The 20,849-nt window shown below is 39.7% G+C and overlaps 1 protein-coding gene across 15 annotated transcripts in view; it reads left to right on the top strand.

Moving 5' to 3' along the window:
- ZNF462 (zinc finger protein 462) overlaps positions 1–20,849 on the top strand; it is a 186,943-nt gene that overhangs the window by 135,222 nt on the left and 30,872 nt on the right. For 10 of the 15 annotated variants that reach the window (XM_058168896.1, XM_058168895.1, XM_058168892.1 and 7 more), the window contains 2 exons: positions 8,751–8,870; positions 19,792–20,047. In XM_058168896.1, the coding sequence (XP_058024879.1) occupies positions 8,751–8,870; positions 19,792–20,047 (376 nt within the window). The remainder of the gene's footprint in view (positions 1–8,750; positions 8,871–19,791; positions 20,048–20,849) is intronic. The other 5 variants (XM_058168898.1, XM_058168897.1, XM_058168905.1 and 2 more) reach the window with 1 other exon arrangement.

Genomic DNA, 20,849 nt, shown 5'->3' on the forward strand with positions numbered 1-20,849 from the left:
AACCAGACAGTTATAGAGGTGCAAATGACAGACTCAATAATTACAAGTAGTCCTTGACTTAAAATAGTTCATTTAGCGACCATCCAACGTTTTCAACAGCACGGAAAAAAAGTGACTTATGACCATTTTTTTCAGACTTATGAACGTTGGTTCATCCCTGTAGTCATGTGATCAAAATTTGGGTGCTTGGCAATTGGTTCATACTTAAAAACAGTTGCAGTGTCCCGCAGTCATGTGATCACTTTTTGAGACCTTCTTACAACCAAAGTCAGCGGGAAAGCCAGATTCATTTAACAACCATGTTACTAACTTAATAAGTGCAATGGGTTAGGGCAAGAAAGGTCGTAAAATGGGGCAAAACTGACTTAACAACTGTCTCACTTAGCCACAGAAATTTGGGGCCCAGTTGTGATTATAAGTCGAAGACTACCTGTGCTGTAGAGATTGTGATTTCTATTAATCGTGCACTGGTATTTTTTGTAAGAGAAGCAAATAGAGTGAAGAGTAGTAGGTCATTGATGCCAAGAAAGTATAGTCCAGAGCTATACTAATTCTGGTTATGTTAGCAGCCTGGATAAAAAAAAATTGCTCGGCAAGCGTGTGTAACTAGTCTGAGCTCTCCAAAGATAAGGCAATGTGTAATTCTAATAAATACAGTAAATATCTCTTCCGGAGACTCCCATCCTGAAGCTCATGAAGTTCCCAGTGGCACCCACCGCTCTTTTGACACCTCAGTCTTCTTCAAAAGGTAGCTTACCCTTTCCATCATCCCTGAGAGTCAGAGCTGACTTGGAGTCCCCAGCTTGTGTCTTAACGCTTGTGAACAAGCCAAAAATGCAATCAAACAAGAGAAAGCAGATGAGACATATAGAGGGTTTTATTTTCCCCCCCCCTTCAAGAAGTTTCTTTTGCTGTTGGAGTGGGGTTATGTGGAAGAAAAGAATGTAGCTAGGTGGTCTTTATAGCCTTGTATAGTTTTAACATCCATATCATTGACAAAACAGGTGCTTAGAAAGTGTATATGTTAGGGCTATCGGATCTGCCCTGTGGACATCTAGAAAACTTTTACAGGGCAGAGAAAAATAAACAGAAAACTAACTCTTACTATTCTTTAGAGGCTATCTGAATTTTTGCAGTTCAGATCTTTTTTTTTTTTTATTTGCATTTATATCCCGCCCTTCTCCGAAGACTCAGGGCGGCTTACACTATGTCAAGCAATAGTCTTCATCCATTTGTATATTATATACAAAGTCAACTTATCTGGGTCCTCATTTTACCTACCTTATAAAGGAGGGAAGGCTGAGTCAACCTTGGGCCTGGTGGGGCTTGAACCTGCAGTAATTGCAAGCAGCTGCTGTTAATAACAGACTGCATTGGTCTGTTGAGCCACCAGAGGCCCCTTGCAATCTTGCAATTTGTCTGTCTATCTTTTTTCTTTCTTTCTTTCTTTCTTTCTTTCTATCTATCTATCTATCTATCTATCTATCTATCTATCTATCTATCTAATTAGAGTGACTGGGTTGACAGTGACAGCTAAAAAAAATTATGTGTACTATGATTTTCTGTGGCAGACAAAAAGAAACAGAAAACTAATTCTTGCTACTCTTTAGTCCAGTGATGGCTAACTTTTTTCAGGCCGAGTGCCCAAACTGTGCACGCCCAAACCCCCAAAATGCAATGTGTGCGCGGGCCCCGCACATGCGCCCCACTCACCATGCATGCACGTGGCACCCAGCATGCCCCTACGAATGCACATGTGCCCCCTGCATGCCCTCTGCCCCCAAGTGCATGCACATTCCCCCCCACTGGTGCATGCATGGCAGAGACCCAAAGACCAGCTGGGCTTGCTTCTCTCTCCGTTTCTCTGCCTGTGCGGCATGAAATGAGCAAATCTTAGTGCTCTTGAACTCTGCTTCCTTACCTCTCTACTTCCCACACGGCTGCCACCACATTTCTCACTGCTGTTTAGCGTGTTGCTTTCAAGTGAAGATTTTCAAACCGGGAGATTTGTGTGGGGAGAAAACAAAGGCGGTGTTCAAGGCAAGCAAGCTGTGCGTTCCCTTTGCTGATGCGTGGAAACATCTGAAGGCTGAGTTTTTCCTTTACCCAATTTTTGAAAATCCCTTCCCACGACTTACATCCACCCGTTTTACCAATCAAAATAATACATTCACGCTCAATTCTCTTTGAGCGCTTATAGAAGTGCGCTGACTCACAGGTGCACCACACTTAATGTATATCCTATAGTTTCAATAGATGTTTCCAGATGGGGAGCTTTTAGCCCTGCCAATCAAAATGCATTAATGAGGGTTGTTGTTTTTTTCCAGGATAGGAAAAAAGATAAGCAGTGGGAACACATAAGGGGATTATATGGAAAAGATGATATCATTGTAAAAATCCTTCATACAAGGCAGCGTGGATGAACCAAAATTGTCTTGGAGATAACAGTTGTAGGATACAATTCTTCCTGCTTAAAGGGTGATTTGTAGAATAGTTGCCTTCAGCACAGGTAAACCCAAAATGGGTTCAAGATCAGGACAAGAATAGAATAGAATAGAATAGAATAGAATAGAATAGAATAGAATAGAATAGAATAGAATAGAATAGAATAGAATAGAATAGAATAGAATAGAATAGAATTTTATTGGCCAAGTGTGATTGAACACACAAGGAATTTGTCTTGGTGCATATGCTCTCAGTGTACATAAAAGAAAAGATACGTTCATCAAGGTACAACATTTACAACACAAATGATGGTCAATATATCAATATAAATGATAAGGATTGCCAGCAAAAAGTTATAGTCATACAGTCATAAGTGGAAAGAGATTGGTGATGGGAACTATGAAACGATTAATAGTAGTGCAGATTCAGTAAATAGTCTGACAGTGTTGAGGGAATTATTTGTTTAGCAGAGTGATGGCCTTCGGGAAAAAACTGTTCTTGTGTCTAGTTGTTCTGGTGTGCAGTGCTCTATAGCGTCGTTTTGAGGGTAGGAGTTGAAACAGTTTATGTCCAGGATGCGAGGGATCTGCAAATATTTTCACGGCCCTCTTCTTGATTCGTGCAGTATACAGGTCCTCAATGGAAGGCAGGTTGGTAGCAATTATTTTTTCTGCAGTTCTAATTATCCTCTGAAGTCTGTGTTTTTCTTGTTGGGTTGCAGAACCGAACCAGACAGTTATAGAGGTGCAAATGACAGACTCAATAATTCCTCTGTAGAACTGGATCAGCAGCTCCTTGGGCAGTTTGAGCTTACTGAGTTGTCGCAGAAAGAACATTCTTTGTTGTCCTTTTTTAATGATGTTTTTGATGTTAGCTGTCCATTTGAGATCTTGCGATATGATAGAACCCAGAAATTTGAAGGTTTCTACTGTTGATACTGTGTTGTCAAGTATTGTGAGAGGTGGAAGTATGGAAGGGTTTCTCCTAAAGTCTACCACCATTTCTACGGTTTTGAGTGTGTTCAGTTCCAGATTGCTTTGGTCGCACCACGAGGCTAGTCGTTCAACCTCACGTCTATATGCGGATTCGTCATTGTCTCGAATGAGACCAATCACTGTTGTGTCATCTGCGAACTTCAGTAGCTTAACAGATGGATCATTGGAGATGAAGTCATTGGTATACAGAGAGAAGAGAAGTGTCGTGTCCCACTCCTCCGCTGACGGCCGGGTCAGGGAAATCCGAATCAGGCTTGCCTCTGCAGCTCTGCCCAAAGTCCTAGCAAAGTCCTCAGAGCAGGCAGGAGACCAGTAAGTGACTTCAGCAAGATAAGTTCAACTTTGCCTGACTCAGAGACTGCCAGAAAGCAGATCCTTTATATAGGCCATGGGGTGTGGCTCCATGACTCAGCACTCATTAAGGCCTGCCCACTCACCATGCATGCACGTGGCACCCAGCATGCCCCTACGAATGCACATGTGCCCCCTGCATGCCCTCTGCCCCCAAGTGCATGCACATTCCCCCCCACTGGTGCATGCATGGCAGAGACCCAAAGACCAGCTGGCTGGAGGGAGGGAGGCATGCATGTCCAGCAGAGCTGAACTGGGATGATTGCTCGTGTGCCATCAGAGAGAGCGCTGCGTGCCACCTCTGGCATGCGTGCCATAGGTTCGCCATCATGGCTCTAGTCTAATGGTTATCTGGATTTTTGCAGCTCACATTTTGCAATCAATCAATCAATCAACCTATCTATCTGTCTTTCTATTTATCTATCTATCTAATTTAGACTGACTGGTTGTTTACAGCTAAAAAAATTATGAGTACTATATGATTTTCGTTCAGCACAGAAAAAGAAACACAAAACTATCTCGCGACTTTCTAGTGATTATCTGGATTTTTGCAGCTCAGGTCTGTCTATCTGTCTATCTATCTATCTATCTATCTATCTATCTATCTATCTATCTATCTATCTATCATCTACCTACCTATCTATCTATCTATCTATCTATCTATTATCTACCTAACTACCTATCTATGTAATTAAAGTGACTGGGTTGTTTACAGCTAAAAAAAATTACGTGCACTATATTATTTTCCTGCTTATCCTACCCTTCTGCTGGTTTTCCATTTGAGTTTGTTTGTCTCTTCTTTGGGCTTGCTTCTCTCTCCCGTTTTCTCTGCCTGTGCGGCATGAAGTGAGCAAATCTTAGTGCTCTTGAACTCTGCTTCCTTACCTCTCTACTTCCCACACGGCTGCCACCACATTTCTCACTGCTGTTTAGCGTGTTGCTTTCAAGTGAAGATTTTCAAACCGGGAGATTTGTGTGGGGAGAAAACAAAGGCGGTGTTCAAGGCAAGCAAGCTGTGCGTTCCCTTTGCTGATGCGTGGAAACATCTGAAGGCTGAGTTTTTCCTTTACCCAATTTTTGAAAATCCCTTCCCACGACTTACATCCACCCGTTTTACCAATCAAAATAATACATTCACGCTCAATTCTCTTTGAGCGCTTATAGAAGTGCGCTGACTCACAGGTGCACCACACTTAATGTATATCCTATAGTTTCAATAGATGTTTCCAGATGGGGAGCTTTTAGCCCTGCCAATCAAAATGCATTAATGAGGGTTGTTTTTTTTTTCCAGGATAGGAAAAAAGATAAGCAGTGGGAACACATAAGGGGATTATATGGAAAAGATGATATCATTGTAAAAAACCTTCATACAAGGCAGTGTGGATGAACCAAAATTGTCTTGGAGATAACAGTTGTAGGATACAATTCTTCCTGCTTAAAGGGTGATTTTTAGAATAGTTGCCTTCAGCACAGGTAAACCCAAAATGGGTTCAAGATCAGGACAAGAATAGAATGAAAAATTAATTGCTTGAAGTAGAACTTGATACTGATTTTCCTTTTCCTTTTTGTGTAGATTTTTTTTTTCTTAAAGGAACTCATGTACATGACATGGTCATCTCTACTTGTAGTTCCCCATCTAATCAAATACCATTAACATAATCATGTCATGTACTGGAAGTTTTTTCAAATTTGTTACATATCTAGTGTGAAAAAGATTACAGCCAAGCTTTTGGGGGCATCCTTCTGATGAACACAATAAGCCTTCAAAAAGGACTTTTTGTTGGATCAAATGAGTTTTTAAATTACAGAAGCATACATAACAGTTCTTAAAGCCTGCTGTTACAGATCTTGCAATAAAGGCTATTCCAAAACTCTATTAAATATTTCATTTTGATTCTTTTTTAATTGATAATTACTATTAATAGTGGTAAATGTATTTTGGTCTCTTTAAAAACCTTCTACAATGTATCCAGAGCTTCCAGAATTTTAAAAGCTGCTCATTAATGCATTTTGCAAAATCTGAAATTAGCGAATGATTTAACATGTGTGTGTGTGTGTGTGTGTGTGTGTGTGTGTTATCTATCTATCTATTTATCTATCTATCTATCCATAGGTTATCACGGGTATAGGTATGTAGGTCTTGGCGTATTTGGGTCTTTTCCCATGTAACGTTGAGAGTATCTTGGCGACGTTTTGACGAGATCTCACTCGTCATCTTCAGGCTGGTGCTTATGGCTTCGTGCTTGTGCGTAAGCACCAGCCTGAAGATGATGATTGAGACCTCATCGAAATTTCGCCAAGATACTCTCAACCTTACACAGGAAGAGACCCAAATACGCCAAGACCTACATACCTATACCCGTGAAAACCTACAAACACACACACACACACACACACACACACACACGTACTCTGAAAACAAAACCTTGTCTTATATTTTTTTGAACCCTGCAATAAGTGCTTGGCTTTATTGCCATGCGTTCAAAAGCCCGATTGGGCTTATTATTAGTGGATATCTTATTTTGGGGGAAACAGGGTGTATGTATGTATGTATGTATGTATGTATGTATATCCATCTATCCATCCATCCATCTATTGTGTCTGTGCCCCCTGAGCCAGGCCCCCTGCCAGAAAGTGACTTGGAAAGTGAGGGGGAAGGGCCATCAGGACTTACCTCTGGAGCACCAGCTTCCCTGGCTCAGCTCCAGGACCCAGAGGCAAGCCAGGTGGAGGAGATAATGAGGCCTCTGTCCCCTGACTCTTCCCCCCCACCCCAGGCTACACCTCCAGACCCGGCTGATGGCAATCAGGCCTGGCTGGACCCTAGGTTTCGTAGGCAGGAGAGGCTGGAACAACAGAAGCAGGGGTGGGGCAGGCCTAGTAAGTGCTAAGTCATGGAGCCACACCCCACAGGATATAAAAGTAGCAAGGGATGCTATACCACTTTGTGGCAAGCAAATCAACTGCTTAGAGGGGGAATTAGAGCTGAATTCCTGTTTGTTCCTGGTTTCCTGGCTGACTCATCAGCATCAAGAGAGATAACAGAGACACTTGGCAGACGCTCGCTAGTTTGCTGCCAGAGCTGATAGTTGCCGGCTAATTAAGTCATCGCTCATGACTCCCGGACTGAGGAGGGGGACAGATCACCATCCATCTGATTATATTAATTTATTCTTTTTTGTAACGTTTCAAATGTTTTAAAGATACCATTATTTACTATCTGATGTAATATTAATTCCATTCTGAACCCCAGATTCTGCAAATCAAAGTTCTCCCAGCTATTTTTAAACGAAGATTACTTTACAACATCACATTGAACATAGTCTTGATTGTGGGGGTAGCTTTTTACTATCGCACTATTAAAAGGTGAATAAATGTGATAGTCTAAGACACTTGTACAGGATACTATTGACCACAGATAGTAATGCATTATGGAAATGTATCTCATTGATCCAACCATACAGACACTCAAAGCCAGTGGCAATATTTGGCAGAGAGAGATAACATGTTGCACAGCTTTTGGGTATGCCTTCTATGTCAAAGGGCCTCTTTCTTGCAATAAGTCCTGGGACCTCACTTCTCCCATATGTTTTTATTTATTGGTTTGTTTGGTTTGTTAAAGCCCCTCACTGTGGGGCTACTTTGGGTAACTTACAATAGCAAAACAGAAAAAATGATAAAACAAAATTGAAACATAACAATAGCAAAGTAACAAAACAATAAAAATACAGTAATTAGTAAAAAGGGCAGAAGGAAGCACAGGAGGGAAGTGAGGTTAGTTAATTAGTCCAGTAGCCATCTCCCATGTGGCACTTCCCACATTGGATCCCCAGGCCAAACAGCAGAGCCAATGTTGAGGCCCTTACAGAAGGATAAAGGATGGGGGCAGAAGGATAAAGAATGCCACCCTAGGGGGCAGGATGAAGGCTCTTCTGCTGAATTCCTCTGTGGGAGTTCCTTAACCAACAGGACTCCACAGCAGGCATCTTCTGTCGGCACTAATAGGGCAAGCTTGTCTTAGCACAGGGATGAGGAACTATAGCCCCTTTATGACTTGTGGACTTCAATTCCCAGAATTCCTGAGCCATCAGTGTGTGATGAATCATAATGTGCTACCTGACTTCCGACAGTTCAGGTGCTATATAAATTACTATCATATGCTATATTAAATTAAATATGTATTATTATATATTATTACATATTAAGGTTGGGCAGAATGGTGGCCTGGTGGTGAAGATGCTCGCCTTCCACTCAGAAGGTCACGAGCGCAATCCTAGGTAGCGGAAGATGTTTCTCCTAGGGTGCAAAGAAAACAAATATGCGAACACTCTGCATGGCATCAGGAAGAGCATCCAGCCAGTAAATCTCGGCTCCATCCAGTCGCCCCGACTCTACCTCAAATTAAGAGATTGCAGAGTTATAAAAAGGGAGCCTTATTACATGTTAAGGTTCTGGCTCAGTAATTTTGGGAGTTGAAGTCCATAGTTCCACACCTTGGTCTTAGCAGGACAAGACAGCTCATCAAATAACCTGGATCTCTGTCACGGAGGGTTTTAATTTTTAATTTAATTTTATTTTTTTGCCACGTTTTCACAAAGCAAATGAAATCAGATTAGTCAACCTCTTCCTATTATTTCATATGAAGACTCAACTTACAATCACAACGAATTACAACAGAAATTCTAGTCCGAATTCTGGCCCATAACATAAGGCGAGGACTACCTATAGGTCCTTTGATAAGCAGCTGTGTTTTTTTTTTTAAGTGAGCAGAAAACTGTGGTGGGCTTTGGAAGGGTTGTCTTCTTGTTCTTCTTAACTAGAGAAGCAGTTGCCTAGTTCCTGGAGTTAAGCTGACGACTCTCCCCTGTGTGTGATGCCCAGAAACTATAATGAAGAACCATCGTTCTTCAAGTGGTCATCTGTGCATTCACAGCTCCTCCCCTATGTTCCTTTCTTTAGATGCTTACTCATCAGTCTTGGGGAGCTGGGGGGAATGTTGGAACCCCATCTTGATGCATGTGCAGAGGGCCAGGCTTCCTTCCAAAAGTCTTTGCTGTAGAAGAAGAATCACAGTTAGAGGTAAGAAAACCTGTTCTTGTAGCACCAATGGAGAAAAGCAACAATGGTGCTTTTATGAACTCAGGCAGCTGCCACTAAAAATGTCCTGGAAGTAATGTAGCATTGCTCAGGAAGAGAGTTGGTCGTGCTAAGGAATGTGCTGCCACTTTGTCACAAGGGAGCCACAGAGAGTTGGGTGGAGAAAAGTGGGGCTTTACTTGGTTGTATAAGACATTTCGCTCCTCTCGCTTTTCCATCTACTTGTTTGGAACCAAATTAACTGAGAGAGGAAAAAGCGATTGATGCCATATACCCTCCCTCAAGATTTTCCCTCAAGTTTCCTCCTAGCTAATATCCCTCATGTGGTGTTAAGCTACAATATACGTAGTGCCTGTCTTAGTTCTTTAACCATTTTTTTTTGTTTACATTTATACCCCGCCCTTCTCCGAAGACTCAGGGCGGCTTACAGTGTATAAGGCAATAGTCTCATTCTATTTGTATATTTTTACAAAGTCAACTTATTGCCCCCCCAACAATCTGGGTCCTCATTTTACCTACCTTATAAAGGATGGAAGGCTGAGTCAACCTTGGGCCGGGCTTGAACCTGCAGTAATTGCAGGCTTTTGTGTTCTTAATAACAGGCTTTTGGATGCAACCTGGCTATTGTGAGCAGATATCCATCCTTGACATTACTGTCCATATCACCTTGCCATTCACCACAGCCACAATGTTCAGTTTTATCTAGCAAATACAGTTAAAAGATTCTGAACATCGCCCATGTTTAAGAAGGAGTTCTTCCTTATCCATTTCATTAAGTGCCACGGCATGCAACAAAAGAGCATCAGAGAGGACCCTGTCATTGTTATCAGCAGTAGTCGGTAGTCTGCTACAGGGGTCCCAACCCCTGGGCCACAGCCCACTAGTGGGCCACAGCCTGTTTGGTAGTGGGCCACGTAAGTGGTGTGCGTATCTGTGCACAGCTCCACTTGCGCAAGTGGCAGACAGGTGCCTACCGCTCACATGGAACCATCCCCCCGTCACCCCGCCGGGCTGCCAATCAGGAAAGGTTGGGGACTACTGGTCTATTAATACAGGTAGTTCTTGATTTACAACCTTTTGTTTAATTACAGTTCAAAATTACAACAACTTCCTCTGAAAAAGTAATGACCTAAATTCACATTTAAAGGCTTCCCCAATCGTCACATGATCACAGTTCAAGTGCTTAGCAATAGGCTAACATTTACATGATTGGTCACATGATTGTAATTTGCAACTTTCTAGCAAAAAAAACAACAACACCACAATCCAGCAAAAAATGCAATTAGGAAAGCTGGATTCGCTTAACAACTTGAGAATTTGCCCAAATTCTGACACTGTACTTATAAGAAACCCTCTGTTAATAAGAACTCTTCTGCTTAAATTGCCTATTAAACTACATACAAGAGCCTAGTTCCCTATTGATTAGCATGTAGGCTTACAGCATTTTTATATGTTTAACTAAAGTGGTTTATTTTAAAGAAGGAAATGTATGATAGCTTATTATGGGGAATTTTTTGATGCTGTATGTGAGCCAAAGTAACCACAAATTGTTGGCTGTCATCTGCTTCTACAGTGGAAATGCTAGCAGCATATTTCACTGCAATAGTATATCATATTTGTTTCTCATATAGTAAATCCTAGAATTTCCAGTAAAAGTATAGATATATAATTCCTCTATTTTTCTTAACAGATGGATTGAGCCAACATCCTGAGTATCTGTCGATACATTTTATGTATCTCCAAATTACAATCTCTGGGCAACATGTTATTGCTTATCCCACCTTTATTACTTTATAAGTAATTCAAGGTGGAGAAAATACTTAATTACTCCTTCCTGCTCCTGTTTTCTCCCTCTGAGGTGGTTTGGGCTGAGAGAGAGTGACGGACCCAAAGTCATTCAGCTGGCTTTCATGCCTAAAGTGGGACTAAAACTCAGTCTCCTGATTTCTAAGCCAGCACCTTAACATGTAATAACACTCCTTTTAACAACCCTCTAATCACTTAATTCAGGGTAGAGTCGGGGCGACTGGATGGAGCTAAGCATTTACTGGCCAGATGTCCTTCCTGACGCCACGCAGAGAGTCCGCAGCAGATATTTTTTCTTTGCACCCTAGGAGAGAGAGAAACACCACTCTGCTCGACCTTAATAAGTTATATATAATATAATTATATATAATATAATTAATATAATATAGCATGTAATAGTAATTTATATAGTATCTGAATTGTTGGAAGTTGGGCATCACATTATGGTTCATCACACAGTCAACTAGATGCTTAAACCAGATTTGGCCTTTTGATCCACCTATTAAGTTTTTCCCAAGGACCTGGGATAAGCAGATGTTATTATTTGTTGTGTTAAAGTATCATCACAGGATGCAAACTGTCTCAGGTAAAGCTGTCTTTTGCAAATGACTGATGGTGATTTTGCCAATGCTCATGGTGTTCATTACTATTATTATGATTATGATTATGATGATGATGATGATGATGATTATTATTATTATTGTTGTTGTTGTTGTTGTTGTTGTTATTATGTACACAACAGTGTGAAATCACAGCTGTTAATACTTTAGCTGATGTTGGCGTTCACATACATTTAGTTATTCCCAACAACCTAGCATGTCGTAAGATATCAGCATAGCATATGTGTGAATCCAAGCAGTGTGGCCTTTTGTAAGTGGAGAGTGCCATCCAAGATTTCATGATATGGCACCCAGTATGCCAATAACCATCAGGACCTTCATGGCCAGTTTATGCCATAATCTTTCCACTTTGATTTTCAGGCCTCGGTATTATTATTGTGTATCTTGTCACAATGACTAATAAAGATTGAAAAACAAATGGAAAAAAAATAAAATACATAAATACAGGTAGAAAGATACCGGGTAGTATGTGTCCTTTTGCGAGGAGCAGGGGTGAAATGCTCCCGGTTCGGACTGGATCAGCCAATCCGGTAGCAATGGTGGTGAGTGGTTCGGAGAACCAGTAGCAAAAATCCCTCCCCCCACCACCCATGCCCAGCTGAGCCACAGGAATATCAGAGCCTCTTTTTTTTTACTTTAAAAGTATTTTTTACAGCCCACTTGGCCGAATAGGTTGTTAAAAATGCTTTTAAAAGGTAAAAAAAGGGCTCTGACGATCACAACTGAGCCATGCAATCATCAGAGAATATTTTTTTACTTTTAATTCTTCTACAACCTCTTCGGCCAAAAAGGTTGTAAAAAAATGCTTTTAAAAGGCTCTGATGATCCCAGCTGAGTTGCCTGATTGGCAGAGGCTTTTTTTTTTTTTTTTTACTTTTAAAAGCAATGCTTTTATGGTTCAGATTTCACCACTGGTCAGGAGTGAATATTTTTTAAAAGTAGTGAAAATGAATGCTGGGGTATGGAGTGCTTAATAATAATGTATAATAAAAGAAGAGGAGATAAGATCAAAAATGAATGGATTAAATACAAAAGTGAGGGACAATGTAGAAGAGGAACAGTATGAAGAGACAGGTTGCTTGAATAGAGAGAATGGATGTGGATTCACAACTTATGAATGGGGTGAGAAGAAGGAAAAGCCCAAAAGTAACTGTAGAGTTTATGGGTGCCTGAGAAACAATAAGGTGTGATGATTTAAGAGCAAAAGGTAATGTATGAAGCAGCAAATTGTGGTGGAAGCAAGGATAGAAAGGTATGAAAAAATACCATGAATTCATATAAATTAGTTCTATTTGTCGTTGTATTTTCTCTTCTTCTAACATTTTTAAAAATTTTATTTGGCTTGCTGCTTCTTACTCCCTTTCTGCACTTTACATATCACTGCTTCTCCTGAACGGCTGTAGCGTTAAGGCCATCTATGAATGGAACTGAGCCAGCAGCTCACTATTGAGCGTGTGTCTGTTTATTCTAACACTCTTCGGCTGGCCCAGCAAACCTTCTAAACACTCAACACTTGTCCTTCCAACAGAATGTAAAAAAAGAAACTTAAACGTCCTTTTCTGTTTCCTCACCGATGTGAAGTGCAGCCTTTATATTCAATACACTTGTGGGCATTTCTCTTCATTCTTGGACTTGACTTGTTGCTCAGATTTTGGGATGACAATACGGGGTGGCTTAATCAAGCTCAGCATTTTCTATTTATATTGGAGGAGCTTGCTGGTGTCTACTTTGGCTCTCTTATTTTTGGTGGTTGGAAAAACAGACCCACCATGGGGCAATTAGGCACGATATACCAGAGCTGCACCATGAGTTTGAGAGCTTTCAGCAACCCACCTGCCAAATGGCCCCTGTCCTGCTTGTTTTAGGAAAGGAAGTAAGGTGGAGGACTGCCACTCTGATATGTAACCTCTGCCAAAAAATGCAAATGAAGTTGTGGTCAGCAAAGCTTATTTTCTCTGGGTTATTACTTTGGCTGCCCTAGACTTCACCTTTTTCAGATTGTCCTATTGGTATAAATTAATCCCTCCTTCCCAATCCTTTAATTCATCTTATGTATTATTAAAATGACACTTTTTTGGGAATCGTTTTAAGTTTTAGCAAAGTCTGTTAAACACACATTCTTTGGAGGGCTGAAAATATCCTGACACCAATGTAGGCATCAATGTGGAAGGGGATGCTTACTAATTATAGACTAGGTCAGCGGAGAAAGAATTTCCTGGCTTTCTCTAGTAGTGTTGGGATCATGGGATTCCTAAGCAGAGGACACAATTGATGTCACTGCTGTTTTGATGCCATAATTCAGCCGAACCCTTGGCTCTGATCCATAATCTATCTGACTTCTCCCATGACTTGCATTTTGGTTACCGTATCCAAGACCCAAAAGACATGCTGAGAAGGTAGATGAGCATCATGATGAACGGTGAACTTCAACTCTGGAAACCTTGATTTTAAAGCTCTACTGAATCATGGCATTCACTGGTTTTTCTTGCCTGCCTTACCTCGGAAATCAATTTTAGGAAAAAATAGAAAGAAAAATAAATCTTTCTGATATTTTGAATGTGTTTTTAAAGCAAGCCTTTTTGCTATTTGGAGCCGTATCTGCTATCTTTTTTTCTCTGATAATACTTCATCTGATTAATTATACTATTAGTTCATTGTTATGACCTATTCTTACATTTTATTCAGAAGGGTGTTTTACTTTCATTCTTTCCTATAAAATAAAAGCACAAATAAAAGTATTTATTTGCCTTAAATTGACTAAAGCTTTTAAACAGCTGCTCGTTTTCTTCAGTATATTCAGAACGAAGGAAATGTGTACAAGGGGAAGTTTTTCAAGGAGACCTGCCCAGACTGAAGTCTTTTGAGACTAATCTGAAATTCACATATGAAGATACTAAACAGAAACCTGTTTTCCTACATCTTTGCTCCTGTTCCAAAGCAGAGCAAGCAATTGTGAGTTTTAGAGAGAGAGTTGTTGGTCCAGGATCTTTGCCTGAAGTGCTCTTGGAGATAAGATTCATCATTTCAGAGCAAAGTGAGGTTGGGTGCCTTATGAATTGTTAGAAATGCTTTAGTGTGGGCTGTGGTATAATTTCAGAAATGTAGAAAATGCCATTCCAAATTAAAATAGAAATGGTTCTTTCATGACTCATAAACTGTAATGCACAGGATGCTATTGTGCATATGTAAAAAGAGGCCTGTGGTGCAATTTTGTACTGGACCTCTAAATGATACTTGAACTCTGACTATAAACACCTAAAAGCAATGACATACAAAGCATGAGCATATATAAGAAGATTTAAAAGAAACCATTAAGAATTGGAAAATCATCAGAACTGAAGGAACATTGACAGCTGCAGGCGTTAAGTAGATTAGTTAGATAAAATAATTTTGTCTCTTTCCAAAGGCACTAAAGTAGATCTTAGGACAGTGCCGAGATAATTTGGAAAAGATAATTGGGTGGTTGGAGGAGGGTAAACATAGCAATCGTTTTTAATTGTTTAAAGCAGTCATGTCTTTCTAGAAATCATGTGACTGTTTTGCACCTGCCTCATGATCCCAGGAAAAGATGCGGTTGCTTTCAAGAGTTGTGGCCATGTGCTTAATTCACAACCCGATTGAATGATACTAGTAGATACTACTTTCCCAGATTTTTCTGATAAAGGCATCTGGAGTGATGGCACAGTGGTTGGAATGCAGTATTGCAGCTAACACAGCCCATAAACAGGAATTCGATCCTGACCAGCTCAAGGTTGACTCAGCCTTCCATCTTTCTGAGGTTGGTAAAATGAGGACCCAGATTGTTTGGGGCAATATGCTAACTTTGTAAACCGCTTAGGGAGTGCTGGAAAAACACTATGGAGCGGTATATAAATGCTATTGCTGATTGGCATGCTGCATTGAAAAATACTGCTTTCTTTTCTCTCTGCCTGTCTTAGATCTTTTGCTGGGAGCACATATTGTGTGTCAGAAAACTCAAGCGTTTTGTATGGATCTCCCACTAAATCCATGTTCACTTAGTTTCAATGCTTTTGCTCTTAGATTCATAACAAGGACAATTGCAATTTGTTGTATTCCAGGTTCTTCGATTTATAAACTCTCACTTCTAAACAGGGATTATACATATTCTGATTAAATGTTTCCTTAAAAATTAGCAAAAATTGAAAGAAACATTGTACAAGAGCAGAGCCAAATTTCAGGAGGAAGCTGTACAAAGCATTAGCTAAAAACACAAGCAGGTTTAAAACCAATGTTATTTGCAGGTTTGTGGGGATGGAATGGGGAACAATACAGCCAAATATTGAGTTGTATACTGTTGAATGCATACTGAACATAAGAAGCATGCCTTTGTGATAGAAATTTTCATTTTTACTATAGGTAGTCTCGACTTAACAATCACAATTGGGACTAGAATTTTTGTTGTTAAGCAAGGGAATCATTAAGTGAATCACACCTGAATTTATGAATTTTTTTGCCATGGTTAAGCAAATTACTACAGTTATTAAGTAAATCACTGCAATTGTTAAGTGACTCACATAGTCATTAACGGAATCTGGCTTCCCACATTAACTTTGCTTATTGGAAGTTTGGCGATAACGTGACCCCAGGACGTTGCATCCGTCATAAATACATGCCAGTTGTCAAGCAGTTTTGCTGGCTGAGGGATTCTGGGAGTTGAAGTCCACAGGTCTTAAAAGTTTGCAAGGTTAGAGACCCCTGTTTTAAGTTATATAGCAGTTTTCCATATCCTATATCAGTCTACTAATTCCAGGATTAAATTTTGGCAATTTAATTTTCTTTGTCTTCATTTTAAGGGAAGAAATTTAAATAAGACAGCTTGACTCAAGGGAAGAAAGCAATGTATTACACTGTGATTTAAACTTATGCCCCATTAAAATCTCTACTTGACCTTGCTTTGCGCTACACTTGCACAATAAATAAATTAAAGAAACAGGCTTAAAGACCTGTGTTTTGCTTATGTGGATACCATTTAATTTATACCCCTTCTACTACAAAGACAAAGAAGTGTGACCTGAAACTTTCACGAAAACCACTCACGCTGTAATCACGAAATCTCCAGAACCGTAAAGCCTACAAACTTGAAATTTGCCACGTATGTTCCTCTTGGCTTCTAGGTGCTCACTAAGAAAGGATTTTTCGAAACGACCATCAGAGCATTAGTATTTTCTATATTGTTATTAACACGCTCTGATGCTAAGGAGTTCCACTCCCCCTCCCCACCTGAAAAGAAATCTGTTCCAAATGCAAAACACAAGCAGAGGAGTTTCAGTTTCAATTTTACTTTCACAGCAGGAAACAGCTTTAATACAGAACACTTGAGCTAAGCCCAGCCTCCTTCCTGTCTTCTTCTTTCTCACACAGCAAATATAGTTTCACTTTTCAAACAGCTCTCTGATGCTAAGGAGTTCTACTCCCCCTCCCCACCTGAAAAGAAGTCTGTTCCACGCCCCATCACATAGTTTCGTAGCGAAGCAGGGGTATCCAGCTAGTCCTATATATTGGAATTGTTAGAAGTCAAGAAAGGTCCCATTCAACCATTGTTATTTCTTTTGTCCTTCATTTTGTTGTTTTGTTCTTCTGTTATTCTTTTTGTAACAGTAGTTAATCAAAGAAAATTTCTTATCAAGAATTAGATTGAGCCAGTTGGCACAAGTCTACCTTAATGAACTAAACAGTGTTGTATTTATGCTTGACAGTTTTTCCCACAAGTAAATAATGTGGTTTGTTCAAACAGATTCTGGGTTATTTCTCTCAGGACAAGCCAAGAAAAGAAGCCACAATCCATCTATAGTTTATTACCCACTCCCTGAATGAATGAAGCAGGGACTAGCAAGCTCTTCATTCATCAGTGATCTTAATAGGGTCATGCAAATCACTTTAGAGGGTTGTTCCACCTTTTGGTGATTTTACAAATTGGTTAAATATCATAAATTTAGCTTGTTAGACATCAGACATATCTCTCCATTACTTCAGATTGTAATTTATATTCCCTCCTTTTATTTTCCACTTTTGTTTGCTTCAGTTAAAAGTCCTTTTTGTTTGTGGTTACATTGATTTGACTAAATTTGACATTCAGCTTACAGTTCTAAAGGATGAAATACAAAGTTTCTAAATATCTTTCTCTTTTTGGAATTATAATATTGGGGTAGTTTTGATCAGCACTTGTAGCCTCCCACTTCAATTATATCTGTATTCCCATATACAGGTAATCTTCAACTTAAAACAGTTCATTTAGTGACCATTCAAAGTTACAGCATCACAGGAAAAAAATGACTTACAGCCGTTTTTCACACTTAACAACCGTCGTAGCATCCCCATGGTCACTTGGTTTACATTTGGATGCTTGACTGACTCACATTTATGACAATTGCAGTGTCCAGGAGTCATGTCATCGCCTTTTGTGACTTCTGACAAGCCAAGTCAAAGGGAAAATAAGATTCACTTACCAACCATGTTATTAATTTAACAACTGCAGTGATTCGCTTAACAAATGCGGCAAGAAAAGTCATAAAATGGGGCAAAATTCACTTAAATTTCTCACTTGACAACATAAATTTGGAGCTCAATTGTGGTTGTACATTTTAGACCACCTGTATAGCATAAATTTTAGAAGTAAAAATCAGCTTGCCTGCTGATAATGCATAGACCTTTTTCCTTCCTCGTTGGAATAAAATCTGCTGAAAGTACATTTCAAAATGAGATATTCCCTTTACTGAATCTGGAATAAGACAGATAATTTTCCCTGTTTCAAGCGCCTTCATTTTCAATCTTCCTACAGTATTTTCCATATGTGCTTATTATTTCATATGGGTAATCCTTGATTACAGCCACAGTTAGACCAGAATTTCCATTGCTAAGCAAGGCTGTTGTGAAGGGAGCCGTGCACAATTTTTTTGTGATCTTTTTTGACGCAGTTGTTAAGTGAATCACAACAGTTGTTAAGTGAATTACGCAGTTATTGAGCAAATGCAGCTTCCCCCATTGACTTCGCTTGTCAGAAGTTAGCCGGGAACGTTCAAATGGAAACCACGTGACCCCAGGGTGCTTCAGTTGTCATAAATAAAATGCCAAATGCTCAGACTTTGATCATGTGATGGTTTTATTATGTGCACCGGTTATAAATCACTTTTCCATTGCTGTAACTTCTAATGGTCACTAAATGAATGCCTGTAAGTCAAGACTTGTGAAAGATAGGGCTCCCAAATCTTTGCACCAGAATTGATCTGATCATTCAATGGTGATAAAGATACAGAAATTGTTAGAAAAACTCCTAATTCTTTCCTTCTATCTAACGATCATCCTCATTTTTTGCAGTCCATCTCCAATATCCCTTTTAAAAAAAAGTAGATGTGCGTACTTTTAATAAAAGTATTATGTGTACTTGGATCTTCCTTTTGGTAGCAATTAGACTTACTTTAAAGTAAAACAAAAAAGAAGCATCGAAAGAAAGTTCTAATTTCCACCTGAAAGCTAAGTTATGAGGCAGTATTTTATATGTTGTAGTTCTATGCTGAGCCTGGTAGAATTTTCTGGGCTAAAACCAGCAACTTCAGCCCAAAAATAAACTTGCAGCAAATAATGTCAATACTAGTTCCAGTTTACAATGTGGCTGCAATACTCTTTAGTATTTCAGTAGGTGGCAGCACTTGGCTGATCTTATCTATGTTTTGAAGCTAAGCCAGGTTGGACTTGGCTAGCATGCGGACTATTTAGAAAATCCCAGGGCTTTAGGCTAGATTGAAAGTTGAAAGAACATCCCAACAGAAGGCAATGATAAGCCATTTTTTTTACTGCTGCCAAGAACACTCTACACAAACAACTATAAGTCAAACTCAACTTGAAAGAAGCTCTATCATTTTGATTTGTCCTAATTGTAACTTCCAGATCCACTTCAAGAACACTTTCATTTTTAATACACCGAAATAGGTTACACTGTTTTTTATAATGTGGATAAATATGGACATCTACACAGCTGACTCGTGTTTAAGTTGATAAAATTCACTTGCGTGCTACACCTCATGTTACATACCTTATTTTACATTTAAAAGTATGTTTAAGCACCTTTTTGGACCCGGTCTGCCCAAGTAGCAAATGACTACAATAAACCCATAATGTTGACTGTCAATTATGTTAAAACAATAATTCAACCAATAGGTTAAATTCAGTGGTGGGATTCAAATAATTTAACAACTGGTTCTCTGCCCTAATGATTTCTTCCAACAACCAGTTCACTAAACTGTTCAGAAAGTTAACAACCGGTTCTCCCGAAGTGGTGCGAACTGGCTGAATCCCACCACTGGTTTAAATTCATTGGTTAAAACCAATGAAAAAAATAAATTAGAGCAGCATTGATCTAGCGTTGCAGTTAAATTTCAAACTCAGTTCTTCCTTTGTCCTCCTTCCTTCTCTCCCCTTTTTGATGTTAATGTTAAATAGTTGTTTACTTTCCCTTGCAGATTCTTCCTATTCAGAACCTCCAGATGTCCAGCAACAACTGAACCACTATCAGTCCGCAGCTTTGGCAAGGAATAATAACAACATTAGCCCTGTCCCACTTTCTGGAGGAGACCAGAAAGCCGAAGTCATCCTTAACTGTGAATTTTGTGAATTCACTTCGGGTTACATACAGAGCATTCGCCGTCATTATCGTGACAAACATGGAGGGAAGAAGTTGTTCAAGTGCAAAGACTGTTCATTTTACACGGGCTTTAAGTAAGTTGCTACACTGGAGAGTTAAGGGTTGTTTCTATTGCCAATTAAGCAGCTATTCAGGGTTGAATAGCTCAGGGTTGTTACGTTGCCAGTTACAGCTAATCCTGGCAATTTGTAATGGTCTGTTGGAATGACCTTGGGAGACAGGAGGAAGAACTACAATCTAGACCAGGGGGTTTCCAATCTTGGCAGCTTTAAGACTTGTGGACCGCAATTCCCAGAATTCCTCAGCCAGCAAGGAATTCTGGGAATTGAAGTCCACAAGTCTTAAAGTTGCCAAGGTTGGAGACCCCTGGTCTAGACAACAGTCTGATAAGTGAGTCCAAAGAAGAGATAGGCTGGAAAAAGCATCTCAGAAGGGACCTTCCCTAGTTTTCAGGAGAGTAAAAGTAAGAGAGGGGAGAGATATTTCCAGTCTTGCAAAAATTACATTACTCTAACCTTAAAATAAAGTTAGTGTTATGCTCATTGTTGGTGCTTCTTGTCTGAACTACTTGAAGGGCTGACACAACTTCTGTCAGTAGACCTGCGTTCCCTCTATTTCTGTATTGTGACTTCAGCTTCCATATCTTGATGTTTATGTCCCATTTACACAGTGAGGGTGGGGGGAAACTGTGTCTTGTACTAAATACTGCAAACACACCCACTTATTTATTAGCAGTACTAAGCTATAATGTGCTTCTAGTCCTGGTCGTGGAAAAGTAGACAAAAATATTTGCTTTATTGTTCAACCTGATAAATATCAGCTCAGAAGGATATCACGCTGGATTCATTCCTAGATCAGTGATTTACAGGATTTCTG

The sequence above is a fragment of the Ahaetulla prasina genome, chromosome 2, assembly GCF_028640845.1.
Source record: "Ahaetulla prasina isolate Xishuangbanna chromosome 2, ASM2864084v1, whole genome shotgun sequence".
Taxonomy (NCBI): Eukaryota; Metazoa; Chordata; class Lepidosauria; order Squamata; family Colubridae; genus Ahaetulla; species Ahaetulla prasina.